This window comes from Aristolochia californica, unplaced genomic scaffold, assembly GCF_029961685.1.
Source record: "Aristolochia californica isolate CCGP_79_NKW_82.1479 unplaced genomic scaffold, dmAriCali1.0.hap1 SCAF_9, whole genome shotgun sequence".
Taxonomy (NCBI): domain Eukaryota; kingdom Viridiplantae; phylum Streptophyta; class Magnoliopsida; order Piperales; family Aristolochiaceae; genus Aristolochia; species Aristolochia californica.
In genome coordinates, this window is record NW_027182290.1 from 29,700,194 (window position 1) to 29,718,669 (window position 18,476).

An 18,476-nucleotide genomic window follows, 5' to 3' on the forward strand; every position below is an offset into this window, starting at 1 on the left:
AAGTTGTCTCAAGAGGGTCAATTGGATGAGTATAAACCTCTTTATTTGCTTTTGTCATAAATCAATTTCTATTAACAAATTCATTCAAATAAAAACAATTCTCTTAGATTTACATTATACCTAGCTATTATCCCAATAATCTATATCCTAATTACTTATTAAATCCTCAAAACACTCCAATTCTATAGTCCCGTTAGTGCCCCTTGTTGGAAATTTACATGCTAATAAAAGGTAGAAATTGACCTTGTTAAATCAACTATTCCACTTTACATGTTATATCCCATTTGAGTTGTTAAATTGTAACAAAAATGGTTAGTTAGTTTTGTTTGTTCATTTCTCTTTATTCTCCCTCATATTGAGACTATGAGCTTACTAATTTCTTCTTCTTAATAATTTTCTTCTCCTTCTTGATATTGTCTAAATTCTACATCATACCCAATAACTTCTACTAGATCCTCTTTCGCAATCCCTTCACCATTACGATATGAAATTCATATAAATTTGTAACTAATATAACATGCAATCACAATTTTCACTTGAGTCTTGAACAGGTGCTTAAGTGTTCAATTCAAATTTTCAAACCATCGTTTCTAGAGACAAAAAATCCGCTCAATTATGCTTCTTGATGATGAATTTTGGTGGTTAAATAACTATTATGGACTATTAGGGAGGTGATTTTCATCATATTCATTTCAAAATAAGATGCCAAAAAAATAAGCAAGTTAGCATACCCATCATCTACCAAGTAGTGATTTCCTACGATGTGAAATAACAATAATAATAAATAAGACTAAAGTTAACATGCACAAAAATAAATAAATAACACAAACATATTACTTGTTGGGATAGTAAGCCCTGTTAGGTACATCCAATATGTGCATCAAAATGTGAGCATCAGTTGTCGATCCTTCCCTCCCAGCTACTACAAAAGTGAACTTCATATTAAAATTACAAAAACCCACAATTTGTGATGAGTGTTATTTTCAATTTCAAAACCTAACAATTTCATTGCCGATAATATGAACCTTTATGTGAGTCCCATCAATTGTTCTAATGCAATTCTAAAACTGCACATTAAAAGTCAATAGAAATATTCTTTTAAATAAATAAATACAACAATAATAGTTGCAATCGTTATTTACCTTGAAATATGAATAATACTTATCACTACATGTTATTTTTTGGATAAACATTTCTAGTTGAAAAATAACATATGTAATCATCTTTCAATTATAGTACTCTATTGAAATATGTATTAATCGTCCAAACTGAGCATGTGAAGCGTTCTATTGACACTGGATATCTTTAGCTCTGATCCATGATAACCATAAATATAACATAACAACCTATTATTCAACTTTAATGCTCTTGGTATCCACAAGAAGTCTCCTACTCAACAAATTATAAAAGTTAGTAAAAAATATACAGTCTCATTCTATAAACATGTTTAAACAGGTATTATTTATGCTATATGAGTCCCACTACCCAGTCGATTTTTTTCTAGGTGCATATACATTTTCAAAATAAATTGATATAATAACTAGAGGAGTTGCTAAAGCAGTAGCAACACCCTCAACTAATAATTATGGTAATCTTGACACTTGTATAATGATAAAATATTACAAAATATTTTAAAAAGTATAAATATCAAATTACATATCCAACACATAAAATTAAGAACTCATCGACGCCGAAATAAGAATTCACATATATATCTAAAAATTCATATATAGCACTAAAATTTTCATTATGTAAAAACAAAATTTTGACATCATTTCAAACCCATTTAGATCTTCATACAAATAATTTTGTATGATTTGAAATAGTTGATGATATCAATAATATTGCTATTATGTCATCATTATTGTTCCTTTCATGTTTTATTTATTGTATTAGTATAACTTTGATTTTCATCTATGTTCAAGGAAAATCATATTTTTCAGGGTTTTAAGCATTATTAGAATATCGGTTACAGTAATATGTGTTTTGAATACAAATTAAACTAGATTTTAGATAACTTAAATATATGTCTCAAAAGGGTCAATAGGGTGAGAAGAAACCTCTTTATTTACTTTTGTCATATTTTAATTTCTATTAAGAAACACAATTTTCCCATTTCAAATAAATATATTTTCTCTTAGATTTACTTTCAACCTAGCTATCATCCCTGTAATGTATATCCTAATTACTTATTAAAGCCTAAAAACCCTCTAATTCTATGGTCCCGTTAGTGCCCCTATTTTTTTTTGGGATATATATTTTTAGAAAAAAAACTCCAACATAAAATTCTATTAGTACTTTACTAGAAAATTACATGGTAATTTTTAAAATTTTCTTATAGCCATTAATCTATTTTTTAAAATACATAGAGATTATTAATCACTCTAATACATTACCTGTCTCATTTGGTAAATTTTATGTAAAATAAGATGTCAAAGATAAGATTTTAAATATTTTTTATCTAAAAATAAATTGGCCATGTTAAATCAACTATTCCACTTTAGCTGCTAAATTGTTACAAACATGGTTAGTTAATTCTATTTGTTTGTTTCTCCTTATTCTCCTTGTGCTGACTAATTTATTCTTCCTAATCATCTCCTTCACCTTCTTGATTTTGTCCAAATTCGGGATCATGCCCAATAACTTCTACTAGTTACTCTTATGCAATCACTTCATCGTCATTATATGATATTTGTATAAAATTGGGAATAATATAACATGCAATCGCTGTTTTCACTCGAGTCTTGCACGGGTATTAAAGTGTTCAATTCAAAATTTCAAACCATTGTTTACAGAGACCTAAAATCGTCTTAATTGTGCTTCTGAATGATGAAATTTGGTGGTTGAATAACTCTTATACAATATACGCCAGATGATTTTCATCATATTCATTTAAATGATATCAATATGAACAATAAGATGCCAAAAAACCCAGGCAAGTTAACTTACCCAGCATTTACCAAATAGTATTTTCCTACAATATGAAATAACAATAATGATAAATAAGACTAAAATTTACATGTACAAAAAATAAATAAATAACACCAACATATTACTTATTGGGATGATAAGCCCGTTAGGTACATCTGATACATGCATCAAAATTCAATCCTTCCCACACAACTACTAAAAAAGTGAACTTCATATTAAAATTACAAACGATAATCATATTTTGGGATAAGTATTATTCTCGATTTCAAAACCTAACCATATCTTTGCCAATAATATGGACCTTTTTGCGAGTCTCGTCAATTGCTCTATAATAATTTTAAAATTGCACATTGAAAATCAATAGAACTATTATTTTAAATAAATAAATACATCTATGTTTATAATAATATAGTTATTTTGACATCGTTAATGTTCATTTATATTTTATTTATTGTGTTAATATAACTTAGATATTCATCTATGTGTAAAGAAAAATTCGGGTTCATAGGCTGGATCGAGTTTTAAAAAATAACCCGGTTCGACCCTTGTCCTCGATCCGCTCTTCCCTCCCTCGTTTCAACAGAGCTGCGCCGTTTGCGTGTACAACGCTCCAAACGATATTATCAGTCCTGCCGATAAATTAAAATTTTATCATGGGTCCCACTTCTTTCTTATCCACGTTACGAACCATTGTCTCCGAGGCAAGGCTATGATTACAAAGCTCCGCGTGTCGAAGATCGAATGGTTCGGAAACCGCTTCGGCCACCAGCTCCTCGGTTGTTTGCGCGCTTTTCTCTTTTTCTTGCGAGTGCTGTTTTCGTCTCCTTCACTGCACCTTTCGTTCATCTCTGACGGTGCCGAGGAATTGCAGAATTTCTGATTTTAGTTGATGGTTTTCTTATAGCTAATTAGCGAAGGAATTTACTGTATCAAATTTAAAGGTACTTTTTTTTTTTTTTTTTTTTGGATTTTGGATCATGATCGTCGGAGAACTCTGTCTGGTTACTCCAAAAGTGCATACTGATAGTCCTCTTTTTCTCTCTCTTGATTTTTTTTTTAATTTTTCCGTCCTCATCGTCTTTTTTTGCTCCCGACTTTCTTCTCTTACTCTTATGTAATCTCTTGTTATTTTTTTCTCTCGCGAATAAGTTCGTTGTTAATTTTTTCTTTCTCGATGATTGTATCGGAAGTTCGGCTACTGAATTCTGTGATGTCCGTCATGTTACTTTTGAGTCTTGAGCAATTTTCATTCGTTCGGACGTTTAATTGAAACTTTGTTAATATAATTCATAATAAGAAAATTCGGATAAGTGATCGGGTTGTTTATTGTACCAAACTTGTAATGAACTCGATCATTGAGCCATTTTGATTTTTTTGTGTTTTTATCCTGAATTTATATCTCGAAGAGTGACTCTCCTCATGGGCTGCAGTTCTGTGTTTTAACTGCTTAAAGAACAATTGAAGCGATGAAGTTAATTTGTATCCACGAATGAGCCGGTGAAGTAGAATTTGTGCCAGGAGGCACGAGAATATTGCAGTAGTGGATGCCAGAAATTTTATCATTCATATGTGATGGTTGTCTTATTAGTTCTTATTTCTGCTCTTTCGGTATCTCATATTTCTCCGTATTTTATTTATTCGGATGCCATGTTCTGTTTCATAGAGAGACAGCAGTTCTTGAAAAGGATAGCGGAGTGATTGCCTTTCAGAAATAAAATTGAGGTGTTCTTTTCCATCCCGATCATGGTAACCACCAAAGCCTTATCCGACAATGCTGGGCTGCGTTTTTTTAATAATTCTGATGAATATGCTTACACTGTCCGACTCAAATCAGTAAGCAGACAAAAGCAGGCAAAAAATAAAATTACTTATCAGGAATTTTTTTTCTCTGTTTTGATGATATATTATCATCCACTATGGTTATTCACTTTGCCGTAGACCCTGACAATGTATGGTGTATGACATAGAAATGTTATTTTTCTCTCACCAAATCTGTAGCATTAGTATATCAAGAGAATGGGAGAGTGGGATACAAGTATTCATTCTGAAAACGTTTGCTAGAGAGCAAAATCATGAATTACCTCCTCTACTGGAAGCATGAAGTCTTAAGAGCATCACACAATTGGATAGGAGGCATGTTGAATGAGTGTTAAGGCATGCTAACAGGTCAAGACTGCAGCATTTGCACATTCTGTATAGCCAGTTTGACTCAGGGAGTTAGTGACTATTGATGATTTCTTTGTAACTGGTGAATCTCTTTTCATGCTTCAGTTGCTGACACCCGAATGATTCATGTCAAGGGTGATTATGAAGAAGTTATGTTAGAAGGCAAAATGTCTTGCACCCTTTGAACAGGAAGCCAACATCCAAGTTAGGTACCTGGATAGCCCGATAAAACCTGGCTTATCGTTTACCCGGTAGGAGACTGAATGGTAAGTCGGGATTTTCCAGATGGAGATCTGCCTCATCCTGAAGAACATTTGGTCCTGTTTGCTATATGTGCCACATGATTGCTGTTTTTATTGCTTTTATTTCTTTAGAAAATTTGAAAAAAATGGCAAAAAGTGAGAAGAACTCATGAACCAACTAATTGCTGCCTGAGAGTTCGCTTAGATAGAGAGGAAACGGTCTGATTGGAGTCTGGTATATCTCTTAAATGCTGCATCTGGTTGTTCTGTTACGGGGCCATATAACAAGGTCAGCATATTCATCTGTGCAATTGCATATTTAACTGGAGGCTGCAACTGGTAGTAGGCATTTTCATTTGGATGCACAGTGAGGATGTGAGAATCTCTGAAGGTGTTGCCCAAGCTTCAAAAGGGAAGGCTGGTGTGGGCCTTGAGTTAGATCTTTTTATTAGGGTTTTTTTTAGGAAGTAGGATCATATAAAAAGTTATTTTCAACCCAGAGTATGCATTAACCTTCTAATCTTAACAGCGGAGATGGAGTTTTTGGATGCCTTGACCTGCCTGTAGCTTATATAGGTGAAGTATCAAGACAAATAGGTGGAGAAAGGTCCAAGGAGCTGTACTAATCCTGATGTCCATCATAAATGAATTCTTGAAGTTGACCCTACCTGCTACTGGGATTAATCATTGAAGTGGCATGACTATGTATGTAATAGAGGAGTGCATGGGAAAACAAAACATTTAGCTAAAAAAGAAGAAGGCTTTATTTGTGTTTTGGGTCGATCTATCAATTATAATCATGTTTATAGAGAATGAAAAAATGTTCAATATATCTTATTGATTGGAATTGCAAAGTGAACTTATTTGTTGGTTCTAATTCAAAGTCACGTGTTTGTGCAACTCATTTTTTGGTTTAGATTTTGAAGGGTTTTTTTGGAAAAACTTTGACATGTCCAAGGAACAGGGGCTAGTACCTATTTCCTCAGTTGAATAATTATGCATGCTGTATGCATTTATGCAAAATATCATTTGAATTAGATAATTCACATTTTTCAGGTTGATGCACATCCTTTTGGACAAGATGAAGCATAATATTGTTTTGTGGATCTTCCATTAGCATGTTCTGATATTTGCAAGATTGGGCCTTCATGGGTGGAGCTTGCTCGAGGAAGAGAGACCAACTGGTCAATGAGGACGGAGTGCGAAGAGGATTATCTGCAAGATTTAGCAAAAGTGGCAGCTCAAAATGGTTGGGGAGCTCTGTGCCTCGACCTGGCATAGATAATCCACAAGGAAGAGGCAAGTGCCCCTCCTTGATGGAAACCTGTGTTCATAAAATATGTGAGGTATGATTTAATTATTTGCTTGTGTGAATCATTTCTTCCTTATTTTATTTTATTTTTTGGTTTCTGGGAATGGATTTCTTGCTATTACCTGATTACTCATGTTCTCTGTGCATACTGTACAGGACATCAGCAGATTCAATAACTTCAGCATGCTCCCAAGAGATGTTAGCCAGCTGATCTTCAATGGATTGGTGGCTTCTCAGTCTTTGGCCGAGGCTTCTCTTGAAGCTTTTCGAGATTGTGCACTTCAAGTAATGTTTCTAGTGCACCTAATTGTGTTATTTCAATTACGAGATCTTGGGTATTTGAGCACTTATCTGCTCACATTAATTTCAGTTGTTCAGAAGTAAAGAATCTGTGGTATTTCTGCCGCCACCCACCCCCCCCCCCCCCCCCCCCCCCCCACCCACACACACAAATTTATTCTATCTGTCTTTCTCACGTCACTCTACATGTAGACATTGAAAAAGGAAATTGAAAGCTATATGTTCCATTTGTTTTGACCAGGATATTTATTTGGGAGATTATCCAGGAGTAAATAACAGTTGGATGGATATCATTTCATCTCAAGGGCCCTCTTTGCTCTCTGTGGATATTTCTGGTTCTGATGTCACTGATTCTGGTTTGGCTCTCCTAAAGGATTGTCCCAGTATGCAAAATCTGAATTTCAATTATTGCGATCAGATTTCAGACTGTGGGTTGAGGAGCATCTGTGGTATTTGCTTCTTTATTTCGTTTTTTTTTATTTTTTTTCATATTGCAATCTTATTCCACCTCATGATGTCATCTTTTGTGCAAACAGTTCAATTACACTAGTAATAGACTTTCTTCCACAAATGGATGCTTCATTCTCTTTCTCCCTTGTCCTTTGTGTTCCATTCATGCAAAAAACTTGATTTTGATCTTCATTAACCTTATCGACTTGTATACCAATTTCTTCTTGCTGTGCTTTTCTTTGTTCATTTAGTCCATCCCTGACACCATACTGTTTAGTCAACTAATTCTGTTTTTCTGATCTTGTTAGAAATAATTCTAAAACCTTGTAAAACTCTTAAATATGCTGGGAATAGAAGAGAGAGATGGAAGAGGCTGCAGTTGGAATGGCAATTACAACTGCTAACTGTTTTATTAACAACTTAAAGTAAGATTTTGCTCTAGGACAAAAATGCCCTTCTTCTAAACACAATAAAACTAAATATGCGTACTATTTAATTACATAAAAAAGATAGAAACTCACTTGACCAACTTAATTTATTAAAATTGCATATTGTGAAATTACAATTTTACCCATGTACTTTCTAATAAAACTAAAAGGAGAGTGGGGAACACTCCTTCCCCCTTTCTTTTCGGGCGCAATTTCTCCAAGTGAGCCTCCCCCCTTAATGGATAGGAGAGAGGCACCTGCCTACTCCAGTATTTTTAATTTTTTCTTCATCGTTGGCAACAGAGGATTAGGAATATCAGGAATGTCTTTCCTCTTCTTCTCTTGCATGGAAATATGAGAGGAGGGAGGTTGGATGCCCCTCCACCCTCTCTGCAAGTGAGAGGGTGGAGCCTCTACTCTCTCCTTTTGTGTCTCTACGCAAAAAGGAAGGAGAAGCGTGTTCCCTTCCTTTCTCTACTTTTGATTTTTTTTTTTTTTGTCTTTAATGAGGTTGGGGGGGGGGGGGGGGGGGGGTGGGTGGGTGGGAAGAAGGGTCTCTCCTCTCTTCTAGACAGAGGGGGCAACATGGGAGAATGGAGGGGTGATAGGAGGTGGGCCCTACGAGACTCTCAAGCTCAATTTTGATTGTAGTGCCCTTGGATGCCTTGGTTTTGCGGGATACGGTGGAGTAATTCGTGTTGTGGATGGATGCACTCTTATCTCCTACGCTGCCCCCCTTGGTGTAGCTGACTCTACTATTACTGAACTCTCTATGCTCCTGCATGGCCTCAGACTCCAAAGTTGTCATTAGCTGGTGCTTTTCCTCCATGGAGGCATTGGGATGTTTTCTTGGAAATTTCTGATATTGTATCTTCCATTTCTTGTATTTGGTCTTATGTTCTTCAGTCAACCAACTTGACTGTTGATGCTTGTGTTAATTGAAGGATCTCTTTGCAATCCCTTATTGTAAGGTTTTTAAAACTTCCAATCAATGGCCCCACGTAGAAGGAAAAGTGCACCACACGGAAGGCAAAGTGCATTGCGCTCACGAGGGGCACGACGCTCCCTCCTCCTCCCCCCCCCCCCCCCTTTTCCCCCAACCTGTTCAGGTGGGACATAGCTCAGATCGCGGAGATGATCAATCACATTTGGAGAAGCAGTAGTAGCACTAGCATAAGAGAAACGAAGCGGGAAGAAGAAGAAGATCAAACTCAGCGAAAAGATAGCGACCTGGGTTGGCAAACCATTATCAGCCGAAGCTCGAGATGAAGAATAAGGTTAGACGAATCCTCCGAATTTGATTTCCGAAATGGAAATGCAGTCGTTTCCTTCCGACAAATGCGAGAGAAGAATGTGGATGCCATTCGCATCCTCTCGATTCGGCTCGAAGATATCCTTTTGTCTCTCTTCCAGTCAGAGTTGCGGAAGCCTTCTTGGCCATCTTCGACAAGATCCAGACTGGTAAGACGGGCAGGAGCTTCGGAAGGTCCCTTTTCACGGGCGATCTGGAATTTCAACTACATACCCAATATCACGGAAGCCATCTCGAATGCGCCATCACTCAGCGTTGCGGATCGTTGACAATGGGTATGGTTTTCTTACCCCAAACGCCTAATTCCCGACTTGGCTGGACAAATTTCCGCCTAACTTTGCTTCGAATCCTCAAAAATCCAACAACCTGCCCCCCACTTGCTACCCCCATCCAGGAAAATGCTACCCCCCCCTCCTTAGATCCTACAACATGAAAAACATTATTCTCTTACCCTCCTGGCCCAAGCTATGACTGAAGAAGTTCGCCGGCTAACCCTAGCAGTAGTCATCTTTGTCCATCCAGCCAGCAACTCTGGCAAAAAAATAAGACACTGGATTCATGGAAGTGCTCCAATGATTGCAGTCCAAGACACTTCTCAGATTCAGGATAGACAGTGGCTTATAGTCTTCAACTCGGCAGAAGCCCGACAAAAAATGCATAAACTGAAGAACGAAGTGGGATCTCCAATTCTGAACATGGAAGACTAGACCTCTGGCCTCACAACCCCCCTTTCAGGCCACTGGGTGGTTGTTCGGGGCATTCCCATGGAGCTACGATGCAGACACACTCTGGAATGCCTCGCGAGCATCTTTCGGAGAACTCATCTGGGCAGAAGATCAGCCGATGCTCCTCAACTGGGAGAAATTCCTCCTCCTGCCAAAATTTTCGGTAAGTAGAACTCACTATGTTAATTATCTTCGACGAGACCACTACTCGGGTCATCCTGGAGTTTGAAAACTTGGTAATCCTCCCTGCCATGGTTTTTTACTCAAAAGGTCTCCCGTCGAGTCCAACTTTGTCTGGGTTGACTCAGAAAATCCAGAGTTAGCTCTGACCCTAGCTGGCCCCGAGTCAAACCGAAACCGAGCAAATAAGGAACCACCTAAGGAACCTATTGGGATAGTTGTCCCGAACCCAAATTCAAATTTCCCCACCTGCCCTAGCCCTGATACCTCACCTGAACACTCAAGCCATCCCAAACACGTCACCTGTCAGATCAGCACTACCTGCCACATCGAAACCTCTACCGCCCTCGGTCAAATCTCCTTACCTCACCCCATCACTAGTCAATTGGGCCGATATCGCCCAACTTCCAAGAAATCTTCTCCTTGCACCTTCCTCGAACTCCTCCCCATACCCATGCCCCTCAAATCCTGCGCCAATCAAGTCAGATCACCAATCCCTCCTCCTAGAGCCCCGCCCCTAACACTGGTCCCATCCATACCCTCTCAGCTCCCTACTCTAGTAACTCCTTCACCTACTGAGATATCCATCTCGAGCACCGCCCTCCCCACCTCCTCGACTCTTACGCTGCCTGCCCTGGTTCCGAGGAATACCTTCTCCCCGATCAATGGCCCTCCCCTGAGCTCTGAAAAGACCCCTCCCCCCCTTCCCAATGCTACCTTACCCCACTCAAGTACTGCACCCTTTCCTCATCCTCCGAAAACCCAAACCTCCCCTGCCCCGCCGCCATCCAATCAGAATTTTTTTTCGAAATACCCACCCATTTTCTATGATCTAAACCTACTTGATCCTTTTGTTTCTTGTCCTGTTGAAGGACGGGAGATTGTTTCGATTGCCCCGAACTTGACTCTATCTACATGTCATCTCACACACACTCGAAAATTCTTCGCCACCTCTGCCACATCTAGCCACCAAAGACCCAACTACCTAAATAGTCCTTTCAGTACTGATATTTGGCAATCCCCCACCCTTCCGTCTTCCATCCAGAATAATGATTCCCTAGTTGACAACAGGTTAGACTCACGATCCTTCTATGATGTAGAAGATCGGTGGAACTCAAACCCCAAGGACTATCCAAATCTCATTGAATGACACAATCACTTCACCCCGCCAAATAAACGGTTGCCAGCTTCTTTAAAAACCCACTCCCCCCACATTCTATGTCCAACCCCTCTAGCAACTGTTAAGGCCAAGTCGAATAATCCAATGGAAGTCTCAAGTTTCGCCAACAAATCTCCCATCTACCGTTTTGCTCTCACATACTCTCGAAGAACTCCGGAAAGTAAGCCTCCCGTCACCCCTTTTGCTTTCACTTATTCCTGAAGGAAGAAGAAGAACAAGGCCAAAGAAGTAGCTCGCCAAAACCAAGCACTCCTAAAAGCCCTCTACCCATTCCCATCCCTCCAAGACCTGATTATCTGCTCAAGATGACTTCATCCAGTTCTTCAAAGATCAAATATTACCACGACTCTCTCCTATGCCCAAAGGAGGATCTCACCCCATCCCCCCTTCAATGATTGTTTTCTCATGGAACGTTAGAGGAATCGGTTCGCGCTTTTAAGCGCGCGATTATCAAGGCGGCCCTTTTTGAATGTAAGCTATTGTAATATTGGTTGAAACTAAGTTACGATCTTTTGATATCTCTATCGCTCGTGATCTCTGGTACGATTCGGACCTTGAATGGGCGAAGGTTGTCGTGATTGGGCATTTTGGTGGCATCCTTGTCATCTGGAACCCAAACTCAGTTGAAGCCATTCTCTCTCAGCCAAGCCAATTCTCTATCGGTATCCGATTTCGAGACCGATCCTTGGGGACATTCTGGGCCCTAGCTGGCATTTATGGCCCGACTCGCTAGAATGACCGTGCCTCCTTTTGGGAAGAAATCCTCCTCCTCATCCAACTCAGTGACTTGCCCTGGCTCCTTGCTGGGGATTTCAATGCCATTCTTCGATGTTATGAAAAAAGCCCTCCCGCCATTAGAACCTCTTCCACGAGAGCCTTCTCGGATCTCATTGCTAGCCTTGAACTCTCTGAAATCCCTCTTTTTGGAAAAAAATTCACTTTGTCAAATGGCCAGAACCCCCCTTCCTCTCCAAACTTGATAGATACTTTTTAAATAATGAGTGGTTACATTGTTCCCCAACAAGTCAGGCCATGTCCTCAATAAAATTGGCTCCGATCATTGGCCGATTCAAATCAATACACACCCCCCCAGCTTGGGGTCGATCTCCGTTTCGATTTGAGAACTCCTGGATCCTTGATGAATCCTTCAATTCCGATCTTGCTGTCTGGTGGCAAGAACTTGCTCATCACCCTAACCCGGTTTGGTCCCTCCCCATTAAACTAAAAGCCCTGAAGGCGAAGATCCGCACATGGTCCCTCAATCACCGCACTGCTGCTGCTTCTCTAAAAGATTTGGTCCACCGCCGTATATCTGAGCTTGATCTCCTCGAAGAGCAAATATCCCTTTCTTCTCCCGATTTACTTTTCAGAAATCATTTAGATTTTGAGTTTTCAAATCGTCATTGAAATGATACTATACACTGGAAACAACGAGCTAGATTCCGTTGGCTGGCCGAGGGGGATAGAAATACAAAAATTTTCCATGCTATTGCCTCGGCTAGAAGGAGGGCTAACTGTATCACATCTCTTTGTCATGGAGACCAGGTGATCACGGATAACCTCTCTATGTCTAACATTCTTGTCAAGTTCTTTTCAGATCTTTATTCAGAGGAATGCTTCAACTGTCTTACGCTATACCAGCTTGAATATAAGCGTATCTCCTCTTCTGATGTAGATGAACTAGAACGCCCTTTCAGTCCTGAAGAAATTGGTTAGGCCTCTCTAGGCCTTCCTAAGGACAAAGCCCCTGGTCCAGATGGTTTCAACGACGAGTTTTATCTCAAATTTTGGGGAGTAGTAAAAAATGATGTGTATGCCTTTGTTCAAAATTTCCACCAAGTTGGTATCACCCACAAAGCTGTTGGTGCCTCTTTCATTGCTTTAATCCCAAAAAAAGCCAACTCAGCCCTTCCCCAAGATTTTAGACCTATTAGCCTCACCACTAGCTTTTACAAAATCATAGGTTGAATTCTTGCTAACTGCTTCAGATCCCTTCTTCCCAAAATCATTAACCCTTGTCAAAGTGCTTTTATTCGTGGTTGAAATATTCTTGACTCTGCAATGGCGGCCCATGAACTCTCCTTCAAAAAATCCAAGCTGCCCAGATTGTCCTGAAACTTGACTTTGAAAAATCCTTCGACCGTGTCGACTGGAAACTAATTGACCATCTTGTTGACAAAATGGGTTTTGGGACCCTCTGGAAATTCTGGATGAGAAGTATCTCTACTGTGTCGTACTCTGTCCTTGTTAATGGAAAACCTTATGGGTTTTTTACGGCAACCAGAGGCATTTGGCAAGGGGACCCCTTATCTCCTTTCCTCTTCACTCTCATTGCAAAACATTTGGCGTCCATAGTCCGTCTTGCTAAAAATTCTGGTTGGCTTAGCCCCATCTCTGATGACCCCAGTCAAGATATTGCCCTCCTTCAGTATGCTGATGACACCATTCTCTTTGGCGAATGCACAATGAACCAAATTTCTCATATTAAAGCTCTGCTCAATTTATTTGAACTCTCATATGGACAAAAGGTAAGCTGGACAAAATCCTCCATCATTGGCTTCAATATTGATCCAAATGTGTTGAACTCTATGGCTTGTTATCTGGGATGCAAAATTGCAACAATACCCTGTACCTATCTGGGTCTCCCCTTGTCATCTGTTCTTCCTTCCAAAAGCTCTTGGCATCCTGTTATTGAGCGTCTAGCTTTCTGGAGAGGAAGATTTCTCTCCAAAGTAGGTAAGCTTGTTCGTATTAAGTCTTGCCTTCACGGTATCCCGTCTTATTTCCTCTCATTATATCGATGTCCTGCTTCTGTCCAGAAAAGAATTGAACTCCTCAAGAGGAGATTTCTGTGGGGAGGACCGAACGGTGAAAGGAAGTATAGTCTTGTGAAATGGGCTGAGGTATGCAAACCTAAACTCCTTGGAAGTCTCAGGATCTGTGATATGCTACCACTAATTCTGCCTTGCTGCTTAAATGGATTTGGAAATTTAATTTGTATCCTGATTTGATCTGGAGGACTTAAGTTGCCGCTAAAGCAAATATATTATCTGGATGGTGGAGTGAGGGTGGGAGATGCTATAGGCTGTCCCCCGTATTGAAAAAATTTGTAATTTTGTTGCCAAATTTGAAAAAGGCAGTCAAATGCTACATTGGTAAGGGAATATGGAAGCCACTATCTTAGACCAGTGGACTGATTCTGGAGGATGGAGCTTAGATCTCTTGAGAGCGCTTTCGGACTCATAGAGGCTCTGTGGCATCCAACCTCTTCACTTGTGTATCCTCGGTAAGACCCCTTGCACCCTAGGTACTTTTTCCACTTCCTCTGCTTATAATTTTCTGAGCTGCCCCATGCCCCCACAAACCAATAATCCTGCAGCCATCGCATGGACCTTGCTTGCCCCTCGTGCAAATTTTTGTATCTGGAGAGCATGTTGGAACAAAGTCCTCACATCCGATTCTTTAATCCGACGAGGAACCCCTGTCCAAGACCTTGTGCCCCTTCTGCCAAACTTCTCTCGAAACAGCCATCCATGTCCTCTTACTCTGCAATTTTGCCCACATTGTCTAGACTAGCCTTCTCAACAAAATTGGTTTTCAGTATTGCCCCTCTCAAAACCTTACATCCACAATCCTCTCTGTTACTAATGTTAGCCTCCCAAAGCTTAGGAAATTACTTATCTCTTGCTGCGTTGGTCATATCATTTGGGTGTTATGGAAGGAAAGAAACAACCGAAAATTCAATTTAAAATCTATCCCCAGTGAAAAACTGATAGAAAATATTGTTGGCCAAGTTTTCACGTGGATCTTAATGCGTAAGGAATTCCGAAATTTAAATGGCTCCAACCTTCGTGGGAACTGGCGGCTGATAGCTGGCATGTCTTATCCTTCTCGTCACCCGACTATGGAAATTTGGTCTCCCCCTCCGATGGGCCGCTACAAATTGAATTTTGACGGTAGCGCTTTTGGATATATTGGCCTTGTGGGTTTTGGTGGAATTATCCATGATAGTAACGATAGTCTTCTTTTCACCTTCACTGGGCCAATTGGAATCTCAGACTCAACCACTGCTGAGCTCTTTGGTTTGCTTAATGGGCTGCAGATTTTCCAACGCCATCTGGTGGGACCCCTCTGCATAGAAGGCGATTCAAAAATTGTTATCAATTGGTGTGCGATGTCAGCTCCTCCTCCATGACGACATTGGGATATGTTTTTTGATATATGTAATTTAATTTCTCTTCTAAACTGTAATTGGAAGCACATTCCTAGGTCAGCTAATCATTTAGCTGACACTCAAGCTAAATTAGGTGTTTCACTCCAACAACTTGTTGTGGAGGAAGGCCCTTTTTAGCTAGGTATTGTACTCTTTACTCATTTAATAGCTTATACATCTTCATTAAAAAAAAAGGGGAGTGCTCCCTTAGCTTTTGTTTTTGCTCTCTTTGCTTGAACAAATCATCACTTTTTAAAAAAAAAAATAAAATTGAGAATGGAGGGGTGATAGGGTGTGGGGCCCTCTCTCTCTAAACTTTTACTTGCCTAAAATTTCTTAGTTTAGAAAACTTAAATATGGGTGATATGGTAAATTTTCTTTTTCGATTATGTACAACAAAGCTATATTTGTTGACTAGTTTCTATTTAATGGATGTATTTCTAAGAGGACAATATTTCAAAATTATCACTACTGTAACTTAGGGGGTGTAATAATAGTATCCAACATTTTGGATCTCTTGGACCTTCATCGGACTAATAAGGTATTTGGTAGAATTTTGAAAAAGAATCAGAATCGAAGTGTCTGAACCAGATAAATATTCGGATCTGAAATCAGTTGGATTTGGAGGATCTCCCTGCAATCTCTCTTATATCTATTTCATGTAAAAAAATTTTATTCTTAGTTTTCAACTGTTCCCTAATTTTTAGGTTCCACTTGTTAAGTTTCCCTCTTGAGAATCATTGTTGCCTCCTCTTTTCAAGCTTAGGCTTTCAGGGGAGTTCCCCTCTCCATATTGTCCAGTGGCGGAAGTAACATAAGATATTCAGAAAATGTTCCTCTTCCTTTACCCTCCAGCCATCTGTTTGAACCAGGTTGTCTTCATCTTCATTCTCCCTCCGTCTTCTTTAGTCTATTGAAAAGGGCAGACGTTGAACAAGGGAAAAAGTCTTCTTTCTCTTGCTTTGCAGTATAAACAAAAATGCCAGCAGTAAGAAGAATCATCTCCATTCTTGCCGGTTCTTTTTTTTTTTTTTTTACTTTCATTCTGTTTTGATGTAGAGCTTCTTATGTGGAAAGACCCCTTGATGATCCCTTCTTTCATTCTGTTTTGATGTAGAGCTTCTTATGTGGAAAGACTCCTTGATGATCCCTTCTTTACTCAACTGTTTGGAGACCCTTCCTTACATTGATGCTGCACATTGGCAGAGATTTTGTTGATATGGGTTTGGCAAACTGGTCCCTTATATTGGAGAAGAAGGCTGGTTGGATTTTTGGATCCAGATACCGAGTGTGGATTTATCAGATGGATCAGCTTAGGTGATCCATATTCAGATAGTTCTCGGATATTTGCAGATATCTAGGTATAACAAATGGTCTAGATTTAGAATTTCCATGTCAGGACCAAATACAGTCCATTTACAGCCATACTGTAAATTACTTCCCATTCGTAAAATGTGTTAGTTAGTTTCTGATCTGAGGAGGTTTGGGAAATTTAGTAACTAGCAATTTCTAAGAACCTGAGTGGATTGGCACTGAAATCAATCAGGTCTAACTTTAACAGGGATCTTGTCTAATTCTTACAAATGTAAGCTTTTGTTTTACTGAAAACTGGCTGACTCAGCCTGCTTGACCAGTTCGACTACGGGCAAATCGGCCCGCTTGAACTGGCCCAGTCATATTTAGTAAACTCATCTTCTTTTGGAACTTAAAATTCAAATCTTGAATTGTAAAATTGACCTGTGTAAGATCTGAACAACGAGCATTAAAAGTATGACAAGGTTCCTGGCCACCTTTAAATACTTCAATTTTTTGGGTAAGGTGGAAAAAGATACGTATGGATTTCCAAATAAGAACTATATAGCATTTTTTACTAGTTATATTTTACATGCTTAGCAACACAACCTTTAGAACAGAAGATAAAACTAACATATTAGCAACTTAGTGCTGTGGCTAATGCCTCAGAATATTCTCGATTCATAGTGCTGTGTTTTGAAGATCAAAATTCTTTTCATCTATTCTGTTTCCATGGTTTCACTGTCAGCATTAGGGTGTGAATCAGTTTACTGTCTTGTTCAAATAATAGTCTCTCTTACATATTTTCTGATGTGCACAGTGTTTTGTTCTTCCAGGTCTTTCAAATTTGACATCCTTGAGTTTCAAAAAGAGCGGTTCTATCACTGCTCAGGGCATGAGTGCTTTTGCCAACTTACATAACTTGATAAATTTGGATCTTGAGAGGTGTTCAGGAATTCATGGTGGACTGATTCATCTTAAAGGTTCTCTTACTGCCTTCTTTCAACTTCTTTTAGAACTCAATGTGGAGAACTAATGTGTAGTTTATGTCATAGATTCTAATTGATGTGGGGCAGTGGATTTATTTAATTCAAAATAATTTTGGCATTCAAGACTTACTGAGGAATGTTGGGAATTGATGTTTGGTTAGGATTATGTGTTACATTTAAGCTTATTGTAATGGTAGTAGGGCTGTAAACGGATCAGATTCGGTCCGGATATTGCAATTCTGAATCCGATCCATTGGCAAATCTTCAGATATCCGACAAACTATCCAAAGTTACAGTTCTGAATTCAGTTCTGCCAGATAGATTTTTAAATTTGGATAATATTTGGATATAAAATTGTACATTGAAAATAACAGAAACAATCAAGATGTGAAATAAAACCCCCCCGAGAAATCTGGTTCTTTGAGTATCAAGATGCTTAACAGGAAAACAAAGAAAAAATACTCTCCCTCTATGAAAGTGAAAGAGTAAGGGCTGAGAGAAGGGAGAGATAAATGAAGAGATGAAAACAGAGAGGAAGTGTGATAAAAGGGGGTGAAAGAAAAAGAGAAACAGAGAGATGGGGATGGGCTGACAGAAAAAACATAGTTAAGTGAGAGAAAAAGGATGACAGAAGAAGAGAGACATAATGGCTGATAGAGGGATCGTCAGGTGAGATTAGAGAGAGAACCATTGACAGAGAGAGTTAGGCAAGAGAGACGAGAGAGGAGGGGAAATGAGAGTTGGGTTAGGTGAGA

At 39.1% G+C, this 18,476-nt stretch overlaps 1 protein-coding gene across 4 annotated transcripts in view; it reads left to right on the top strand.

The window, feature by feature from the left end:
- Positions 1-3,769: 3,769 nt before the first annotated feature.
- The window catches only part of LOC137940503 (uncharacterized), a 32,370-nt gene continuing 17,663 nt past the window's right edge, over positions 3,770-18,476 (top strand). Inside the window, exons 1-6 of one of the 4 annotated variants that reach the window (XM_068785607.1) lie at positions 3,770-3,872; positions 5,203-5,363; positions 6,396-6,685; positions 6,808-6,936; positions 7,193-7,400; positions 17,569-17,715. In XM_068785607.1, the coding sequence (XP_068641708.1) occupies positions 6,488-6,685; positions 6,808-6,936; positions 7,193-7,400; positions 17,569-17,715 (682 nt within the window). In that variant the 5' untranslated portion in view covers positions 3,770-3,872; positions 5,203-5,363; positions 6,396-6,487. The other 3 variants (XM_068785606.1, XM_068785605.1, XM_068785608.1) reach the window with 3 other exon arrangements.